This window comes from Aquila chrysaetos, chromosome 19 (assembly GCF_900496995.4).
Source record: "Aquila chrysaetos chrysaetos chromosome 19, bAquChr1.4, whole genome shotgun sequence".
Taxonomy (NCBI): domain Eukaryota; kingdom Metazoa; phylum Chordata; class Aves; order Accipitriformes; family Accipitridae; genus Aquila; species Aquila chrysaetos.
The window spans coordinates 8,388,968-8,399,607 of NC_044022.1; the positions used below are offsets into that span (position 1 = coordinate 8,388,968).

At 37.2% G+C, this 10,640-nt stretch overlaps 1 protein-coding gene across 2 annotated transcripts in view; it reads left to right on the plus strand.

The window, feature by feature from the left end:
- The window catches only part of XPO4 (exportin 4), an 86,420-nt gene extending 78,011 nt beyond the window's left edge, over positions 1-8,409 (plus strand). For both annotated transcript variants that reach the window (XM_030042781.1, XM_030042782.2), the window contains one exon: positions 83-8,409. In XM_030042781.1, the coding sequence (XP_029898641.1) occupies positions 83-280 (198 nt within the window). In that variant the 3' untranslated portion in view covers positions 281-8,409. The remainder of the gene's footprint in view (positions 1-82) is intronic.
- Positions 8,410-10,640: the final 2,231 nt, after the last annotated feature.

Sequence of the window (10,640 nt, forward strand, 5' to 3'; positions counted from 1 at the left end):
TTGTATATATTGTTGTTTGTTGGGGTTTTTTTGGGGTTTTTTTGGTTTTTTTAAGTTAATAAGATTCTTGTTCATTTAACAGGCTGAATATTCAGAGCTAGTTGAAACATTGCTATCAACTCAACAAGATCCAGTAATTTACCAGCGGTTAGCAGATGCCTTCAACAAGCTTACTGCAAGCAGCACTCCTCCTACACTGGACCGTAAGCAGAAGATGGCCTTCTTAAAGAGTTTAGAAGAATTTATGGCAAATGTTGGTGGACTTCTCTGTGTAAAATAAACAACAAAACTCTATGCCTAATTTAGACCCTTTCTGCAAAATGCACTGAAAAATGCTGAATGCTGACTAAATCTTGTACCTGTCTCTGGGTTCTTTGCAGCCATCTCAGATTCTAGAGAGCCTGGAAGTTTGAACATAACACAATGGAATAGGAGAGGTCAACTTTGAATCAGCTTCTGCTATTATGTGTTAGCTGCAATCTGTCATGCTTGTGTGTGGGAGAGAATGAACAGGAAATTTGAATTTAAATTTTTTCCATATATGTGCAAACAGATATGGGCACAATGAAAAATAAATGCAGTGCCTTTCCCCCCACACTGGTTTAAAATATGAGTGGCCAGATAAATGTACAGATTTCTTTTCTACCCAAAATCATGTTAGAGTGTGATGCAGATACATATAAACCTCTAAACAGTCTAGCTGATTTTAAGCTTTATTTTTCCTCTCTTAAAGTTTGAGTTTGTGTTCCAATGGGGAAGAAAAACCAAATGGTATTTTAACTTGTGTTTAGTTCTGTTTTTCTACATCAACCTGACATTGCGTGTTTAATGCAATGTGGGTTTTTACATTATGTTCTGCTGCCTAAAGTTTGGGGGGAGAAAAAAAAGGTGTATATTTTTGTTCCCCTAAAATGAACTTTAGGAACTGTAGCCATTTCATTGCCTTAATTTAAAAGAAAAAAAAAAAAGCTCATATACTTTAGGTAAGAAATTTAAGGCAAGACTTGACTCTTCAGAGTTGGTTTAGGCTGTTGGCATTAAGCTGCTGTGTACCTGTTGCAGCCCTTCATGTTGATGTGTCATTTTGGAATGAGTGTCTAATGCAAGGTTCATGTGTAGTTTTACTTTCAGTATCTGTTTTGATTCATACCCAGGTTGCACATAACTGCAATGTATTTCTACACTGAACTGTTTGCTTAAGCAATAACAACTCAAAAGGTGTAGATTACTGGCAAACTTTTTAAAGTTGGGGCATTAGCTAAAACAATTATGCTAGAACAGAGACATCAAACCCTTTTACTCAAGGGCCATATTTGTTTGACTTGAGTCGAGAAAGGTAATTGGGATGTGTAGTGCTGTGGGGGATTTTTGGTTTTGCTGAATCTAGCTCCATTTCTGCAGAGCCCTGCCAGCTCCTCTGCTCTTGCTTGGTTTTTTGTGTCAGCACTTTAGCTATTACAACAGCAGAATATAGTGCCCCGAGTATAGTGGACCAACAAGGGAGAGCAGCACATGAATACAAAAGCAAGGCCTGCTTTGTCTCCAGTCATGAGTCAGAGAAAACTGAACCAAACACAAATGCTGCATGTCTAGTAAAATTGATTTTTGTGGAAATATGTGGAGGCAGAAATGGGCCCTTTTGTTTAAGACCTCTGCTAGGTTATGCTGTTGAATATTTCCCACGTGTTTTTAAAATTTATATAAAATGTACAGTATACACCTTTACATGGCTATGTATAGCATCATGTTTGCAACTCTGTGCCATTCTTCAGCTATTCATCTCAAAGTCAGTCACAATAGCCAGAATTTTTGAAAGACATAAATCTGTAATACTGTGCTATAAGTGATCTAGGGCTTTTTTATTTTTTAGTTAAATCCATACCTGTCTCAAGCATGGATCCACAAGGCCAAAAATGCCATCTCTTCATTATACTTTTTTCTTTTAATTTATGTGAAAACTGGGCTAGGGCAGATTTACACATTAAGAAGTGATCATAAAACTTGTTAGATAATGTACCTTCCCAGCTCGTATTTTATTTCTAAGATAATTTGCTTAGTATTTTATAACAGGGGCGTTGCTCTCAATTTTTTCTTGAAACTCTAATGCTTTGCTTTAAGATATTTCCTGACTGTGCACTTGCACAAAACATAATGATTCTGGCAGATCCTTCTGTTTTTAAACTGTTCCAATGGCTGATTTTTTAATATTTGTCTGGGTTTTGCTGTGTTTTTGAAACTGCTTCTGGAGTTTCTCTGAGTTTGTACATTGGATAGGGCAGCAGTTCTGAAACTTCATTTTTTTCACATGAAGGGCATTAAAGCCTGGAAACAAAAGTGGCAGTAGGAGCTGCTAGTTTGTCATGATGTGCTCGATGTCAAATATCTAGACCAAAGTCTTCAAAGAGATCATAGCAAATAACTTCACGTATTTTGGATCTGACTGAATAACTGATATGCGCAGTCATCATTTCTCTTATAACTAGCTCTGTCACTATAATTTTTTTAATCCTAAAGCTGGCTTACTATTTAAAAATATTTATTAACTTTAAAATTTTGAAATCCTCTTGCATATTGTGACTGATGAATGGGAGCACAAATTGAGTTCGTATTCAGGACAAAGTAATGTGCATACCCATCACTTTTCTTATCGGGCCTGTTGTGTTGTAACAAGCAAAGACACACAGCATCTTTTGACTATCAAGACTTGCTAAAGTATGAACGCTTACTTTCAAAGACTAGTTTTGAAGGTTGCTTAAAGCTTTCCTTTGCCTTTCATTTAAAGTTAATACTATGTGTTAAAGGAAAACTGTCCTAGCAAGGGTTTTTTTTTGTAATTTTCCTGCTTGATGTTATGCTAGACAACATTTTTCCTTTCTTGTTTCTTAATTTTTGTTCCTTTCTGGTATATTCAACAGGGATCCTTCCATGCCATTTTATGTTTCTTTTAGAGCAAATGCTAAGATGTCTTTGCTTAGTGACATCCATGAAATTGTTGCAAAAGGTTCTGGGAGTAAGTTTTACTAATTCGTACTCCTGCTGGCTAGGTGGCTGCTTCTACCTAAACTATTTGGCTTCTATATTGCTTCCAAAAAAAAAAAAAAAAGAAAAAATCCTTCACCGGTCTTCTACACATCCAGTTGCTGTAAATCTAGGTGCAAAAGCTCATTCAAGTCCATAGGAAAGACTCATAGACCATTTTTAGTGAACATTAAGAGTTGGCTCCACGTAAGTGTTCTGAAATTTTTATAGCATGGCTGCATTGATTTTTCCATTCACTGTGCAAAGTGAATAATGGTTCTGAAAATGCACCTGTTTTTTTGAAGGGGAAAAAAAAAGGCAACTCAAACTGAATTATAAATGCTGCATGATATAATTGTAACAAATACATTTGTCTAGACTTTTTTTGCTAAAACAGAATATTGCTCCAGTGTTTTCATTATGAGACTAGAAATCAAGTAGCTTCTTTCCCATTTTGCCAGCTCCTTCTGCATTGTAATAGCTAGTTCTAATGCCGGCATAAAAATTTTCTGTTGTTCAACCTATAATTTTCGATGCTGGCAAGCATGACCATCTAGTTGGGTCATGAAATTCAAGACCTTGAAAGCACAGATACACATGGACAGGGAGAAGTGGATGACTGCTACATGAAACTTCCACTTTCATGTGCATTTATGCCTTAATTATCTTCACTGAATTACCACCGGAATCTGCTACTTACTGCCCAGAAGTTTGTGTTTCACTGTTTAGTGATAAAGGGCTCACCATTTTCCTCAGGAACGAGAAACTTGTTTTCTCAGCATGTCCAAATCCTACCTAGTTGAAAGAGAGGGGTTTGAATCGGAGTAATCTCTTTGATAGTGCATAGCACTCACTAAAGCCCCAGTGTTTACCTGGGTAAATCCCTTTATATCTAAGCCATGTAGTTCTAGAAAATAAGCTTGCTCAGAGCAGTCAGTTGTCCATTTAAAATTTAATTCTTTAAAAGGTAAAGCAAATTCTAATTTGTGATCTGTAAAACTATTCAAAAATACAAATTGCAGCATTTCTCTTGTAAAACACGTTAAGTAATTTCAGTTTTGGTTAAATAATTACATAAGAAGGGGTGTTTTTTATGGAAGTAGCTTGATGAATATAAGCGCAGGAGTAGGAGCCAGGCTCCTCTAATTTTGTATCAGTTTTTCCACTGGATCCTTGGTGGCCATTGGCAAGTCGCTGTGTCACTGTTAAAATAGCGATAATACCCACCTACCTCACAGGGATGTTGTGAGGATTAGCTTATGCCTATAAAATGCATTGAGGATCTGAGATGCTTTGTAAATATTAAATATTTTAATTTTAGTTTTGTGAGGTGTAAGATTTACTGTAATGAAAACAGAAGATTTTCATAATTATAAAGCTCAGTAGAGGCAGCAGTGGTGCAGTATTCCCCAAGACTGGTCTACTGCAGTACAGAAATGCTTGCTGTAAATTGTAGGTTTTTTTCAATTACAGCCAGTTGAAATGGTGGCTGCTTCTTAAATAAGATAAGATTCCCCACCAGTGTGCCTCGGTTCTGGTCTACATAGCAAGAGGACAGTTGTTAGTTATTCAGGCTTTGGTGCCTCTACTTGTGACAAGTGCCACTTGTGGTGGTAGAGTTTTTTGTTTGGTTTAGGTTTGGGTTTTTATACTTTTCTGCAAGGAACAAACACCACTCATTCCTCCCATATCTGTTCCAGTCACTCAGTATAACCAAAGCCTAATGATAACAATTAAAATTTAAAGAGCCAGCCCCACCCACCCTGTAAATTTGCTTTTAATGAGTAGATTATGCCCTCTTTGCAGTAAATGAGATTAATGCTTTCTAGCACTAATCGTGAAGCAAATCATGAAGTGTGATTTGCTCTAGAGCCTTAAGCTCTTGGCTGTCTTACAAACCCCATTTTTTCAATATGAGATTTCTTGGGACCCTAGTAACCGAGAAATAAGATATCCCTGGCTTTCCCTTGTCCTCTGTGAATTCAAGTAGATTCTGCTTTTCCAGGTCTTCCCTTTCCCTATCTTGCTTTTCCTGTCCTTTTAAGCCATTCTTATAAGAGAGTCGGAAGACCCTTCCAACCTCAAGGGAAAGCTACTACCCATGTGATTTTGCAGTCTATTACAGCTTGATACTTGAGATTGATAAAATCCTTTCTAATACCATTCCTGAGCACATTTCAATCTCCCATTGAACCATTCTAGAGTTTATAATTAGGAAAAAAATATTATCCTCTTTTATTTTTTCCCATTGTGCAAAATAAGGAACCTCCATGCAGTGAACATGCAGTTTTAAGGCAATAAATGCTAGTACTGCTGTTGGTCAAGTGTGTAAATATTTTAAATGTATAATTCAGTACTATGTTGAGTTTATATATTAAAAACACAGGGATTGAAGTGCTAGTTGATTTCAAGTATTATTTTACCTGTACAGTTGAAGATGTGAAGTTGCATAGAAATATTTCACAACTTGTTGCAATAAGACTTGGGAAACGGCTGTGTAATCAAGCCTTACCACAACTGAATTTTCAATTTTGAAATGAACACTTTGTGTATTTTTAAGATCCATAAGCAGGAGGAGGATAAAATTGTTTTCCACTAAAGACTTTTATTATTTTGTTTTGGCCGTGTGTGATTTGTGTGTATTCTTGTTTAATATTTTTCTAAAATCTCACCTGTGTTGAATCCCTGAAATAGCATTTGTTATTTTTGTTTCTACTGTAAGGAAGTATAGGAACATTATGAAACCTCAGGCTACACATTGTGCTCTTTGGCTACTGTGAAGGCACAGTAATTCAGTTACAAGTTGATGGGGTAACTTTAATTTACATCGGCACTTAAGGCATGAGTTTGTCCATCAACAGAAAAAAAAAAATGTGATTAGGTGTACAATTACCAGAAGTGGCTGTGAATATATAATCAAATTAATCTTTTCCCTCATCCTCCAAAAAAAGTTTAATGGTGACTTTTCAGGTCAGGTCACTATTATTGGTGGTGTTTGTCTACCCAGAAGGAATACTGATCTCTGGGTCTCGCTTTTTTTTTTTTTTTTTTTTTTTTTTTTAGATTTAATCTAAACAGTTTCTGACGATACCTGGCATGGAAATGTTCTCCAAGCTTGTAATCTGTTCCCATGTAAGTGACATCTATCAGTATGTTACTTCATGTATATCAGAAAAGTTCAGTTACAGGCAGCAGTTCCTAATGTGCTATAATACAATTACACTTGGATAAACTACAGCTCTTTTCTATTGTTCCCCTCTTCTTTCATGCACTCACATCTCTTAAAAAAAAAAAAAAAAAAAAAAAAAAAAAAAAAAAAAAAAGCTTCACAAATCCTGAAAGTAAAACTACGCGACAGCTATGGTGGTGACAGCTTGCTATACACATCTTGGCTGTATGTATGACTAGAATTTTACTGATTTCAGAAGTAAAATTACTGAAGTTATATATTTATATTGGCCTGGTTTAGTTCAGTGAACGTTTTGGTGAAGGACAGAAATATTTAAGGTAATTTTGAGGAAATCTCTGAAAGCAGCTGGTAAGATTAACAGCAGCGTATCCAAGAGCCTTTCATGTAGAAAGTGGAACTATTTTGCTTTACCTTAAATATGAGGTCTGGAATAAACTTGAATGATTTGGGTACAAAGCCTTTATTCACACTTGTTTGTGTAAGTGTACGCAAAACCCATCAATTTTGCATTTATGAAAGTTACATTTGCTTTAGTCGTGAGTGGTGGAGTTGGTGGTGGTTTTTTTCCTTCATTGATTTGCCATGTGTTATAAGCAGAAAGGTAGGAAAGCTCAACCTTCCAAGTGGAATTTGTCTGGTAGGTGAACCAAGGAGGGGGTCATACATGAACTGGAAGAGGGGAGCAGGAAGAGAAGAAAGTAAAAAGGTTTCAACCTTATGTGGAGGAAAAAAAATAAATGAAGCTAATCTGTGAGAAGAAAAAGAAATCCATAATACAAGTGCTGTCCCGTAACTTCCTAACCCATTGTCATCCTGACAAGGATTAGTAAAAGCCTGCCATTTCATCAACGTGTTCTTGGGGGAAAAGAGAAAGTACTATTTTGGAATTGTAAGAAATACAACACTATTGGTGTGAGTTTTGTTAATTAAATAATAAAATCTTTGTTTTGGGAAACATTCCAGACAAATGTACATCTCTGAAGAGAACGCTGAAGTTACCCACTGTGACTGATACATAACTCATTACTAGTTTTCTCCCATCTGTATTTGAATCTCATGGAAGAACTGTTTTTACCTTAACATCTATCAGATGCTATTGGATTTGATTTTTCTGACACACTGTTGCCTTTGCAAGTTAGAGTAAGGCAGAGCTTTAGGTGTGATGTACTTCCCTTTTTCTTCCCCTCTGTGTCTGGCCTACTGTTCATGGTTGCGAAGGCACGAATGTTTGATTTGCTTTAACTTATTGCTTTGGATGATGCAGTTTGGGTTTGTGGCATATTCAAACCACTTCCACTCTCTGTGTTTGGTGTTTACTGAATGAAAGTCATCACTAGACTCCAACACAAGTATTGATTTGAAAGTCTCATTCATAACTTGGTTTAATAAGTTGTCAGGACATTTGCTTTAATTTTAGAACTGCAGTGACACTTCTAATGGTCTTTTGTTCATTCAAATGATTGCTGTAACTCAGAAAAAAACCCCAAAGGCCCCACCACCACACTGTGGAGTCTTTAGGAAGATCACTGATGTCCTCACACAAGATCAACATTACTTTGGGGAAGGCTTACATTCTTCTGCCACTTTAAGGAAAGACTGTTCTGAAGTACTTTTTGCCTGCTTTTAGGCTGTTATGCACTTTCATGATTTCTTAACAAACTACTGTTAAAAATGTACTGTAACATGGATTTTGATAAGCGCACATGTATTTAAACAATTCACTCAGCCTCAGGAAAGCTGGAAAAATCGGATACCTGTTTTGTATCTTGGTTAAAATGTTTGTTACCTACATCCCTTAAGATGGCCAGATAATGTCTAGATCCTGTGAGTGTAACTATTTAAGATACCAGTATAGTCTGTAAAAGGAGGACAGTTTAATTTTACTCTAGTGACTGAGAAAATGGTGTCCTTCTCTTATTTTTCTTAGAGGTATATATAGTCTGAATTGGAGTTTCAAAAGCAAAAAACAGTGATAAACCCCATTTACTGTTCAGGAAAAAAAATGTTTTCTTTCTTAACACTAGCTTATTTCCATTTTCTTCCTTCTCCTTAAAAAGTGTGTGTGAAGTAAGTGCAGAGGTATGTGCAGGAAAAACTGTAAAATCTGCTGCTGTACATAATGTTTGCTACTTGACTGCATTTTCTGTTCCACTTTAATTTTACTGGTTTTGCTAAATATATTTTATATATTTTCCTTCCTGCTTCTTGTGATGGCAGAGTGATTACATCTTTGGGGGGGAAGCAAAAACAACCATGAGAAGGCTCTGGCCAGAAAATTCCATTGAGTTCGTATGTTAGCATGTATCTCAGGGCATTTTTTGAGAGAACAGCATAAATTAGGGGCAATACAGCATAGTAAAATCAATGGGGATATTAAAATGTACAAAGGTATAGACACTGGTAATTCTGTTTCTGTTTTGGTTTTCTTTTTTTTTTTTTTTTTAATTACTTCTAAAATCTATTTAAAACATCAATACCACTAGGTGGTATTAAGTGACAAGTGGTCACTTAAGTAGAGTGTTTTTCAGTCTAAAGACTGTAGCCCTCTTTGTGGCCTCTGAATTACTTCCAAGGGATCCACAAAGCCTGGCAAAATAGAAGTCACTGTGATCATGTGTCACTGTAATGTTTCTAAGAAGATTTGCATCTCCAATAGAGAAAGAGTTGGGAGTCCATAAACTGAGGATGAAAACTGACTACTGTACTTGAATTCAGAGAGCGACTGCAAGCTTTTAAGAGGCTGATGGATAGTCTGTGCTATGGTGTGACCCAAGGTCTCGGGAAGCTGCGATGCACCTGGCCCCCAGAGCTGCCCCACGGGGCTCGCACCCACGTTTTGTCCTGCATCTGTAGAACAGCTCGGTATTGAAAGAAAAGGTGTAGTAAGCCTCTCTTACAAAGATGAGATGTTGCAAGTTGTTCTGCAAGTAGAGTATTTCCACTTCTATTATTTTGCATCTTCAGAAGTAGGATTATGTTGACATTAACTAGAAGTAATCCTTGTATAGTTGTAAAGCACTGCATGCTTGGCTGCCTTCCAAATGAATGTGGAGTTGGTTTGCCAGCCTTAAAAATGTCGAGATTTTGCAGGGGGAAAGCTATTAAGAAAGCTAAACACTGCTCTGCAACAGCAGAGATGCTACAATTGGAATTTGAGAATCTATTTTCATATTAGTTAAAACTGATTATACTTTTTCATATGGCTATGGCTTGTGCTACAGCAAGAGGGCTGAAAAGTATAGACTGTTGTCAGTAAAGAAAAAATACAATATACTATAAAATAAAAACTCAAAGACCAAACCACAAAAGCCTTATGAGTAACAAGTTGCTATTACTGTCCAGGGTACAACTGTGTTTTTAAAAACTCTGTTTCATGCTCTGTTCCTGATCTGGTCCGACACAGAGCGCTAGCGAATGTATTAGTAAAGCAGCAGTGGTCTGTTGTCAGGTTCATCTTAGAGACACCGGTGTCACTGCTGTGTGACATGGGTCTGTCGGTGAAAGGATAGGGGAAATAGCTTAACTTGAAATACCTTTCTGCAAAAAAGATTAGGGAACAATAAAACCTAGTTATTAATAAGAAATTTGTTGCAGGGTGCACTTTGCAGGTGTTCCCATATTTGTGGTTCATTTGTCCTCACGTTCCAAAGAAATTGCTTTGCAAGATATAACCTGTTTTCCTTCCTACAGGGTCACTCGAGCTCCTCCTGAGCTTTCCTTCTAGAACCGTCTTGTAACGTGGATTCAGCCAAAGTCTTGAGCTGTCTGTTTGCTGCCAAGTAGTATCTGATATCATAACCTAAGTAATGTCGCCCTGCCTGCTCCCCCAAGCCCCCACACAGCCACGTGCCCTTACATGATCTCTGTAACCCTCCTGTTGAGGAGGAATCGCTCGTCACAGGGGCGACTGTTGCTCCGGGAAATCTGGACTGAGCATATGTGTCTGCTTAGTCTCCTTTTTCCTTTCATTATCAGCCCTATGCAGAACATTTTTCATGTAAAATGCTTTACAAACATGCATGAAATAAGAAAATTACTTAAGTGTCACTTCTTTGTAGAATCTAAAAGAGATTTCTTACTGCACTCAGTAATATGCAGGTGTCAGATAACTGTCACTTTGCAGCAGTGCAGGAAAAAGGGGTTTTTTTGTTTGTTGTAAACTACAGCAGTGGTGGTAACATAAGTGGATATGGGTGCACTCCACATAGGACAATCTTCTATGCTGGGATGAAGACCTTTTTTGGCAAGACCTTTCAAAGACAAAGGGGGTAATGCACTGAATGCCAGATCCAGACTACTTGGATGTCTTTTAATACCAAACAGGAGTGCCCACGGTTCTCTACTGTCATGCAAAGCCTTGCTTCTCAATGTGGGGAGGGAGATGCTCTGCTCTGCTTGTAGGTGCCCAGTGCTGAGCCTGGGACTTTCTGTT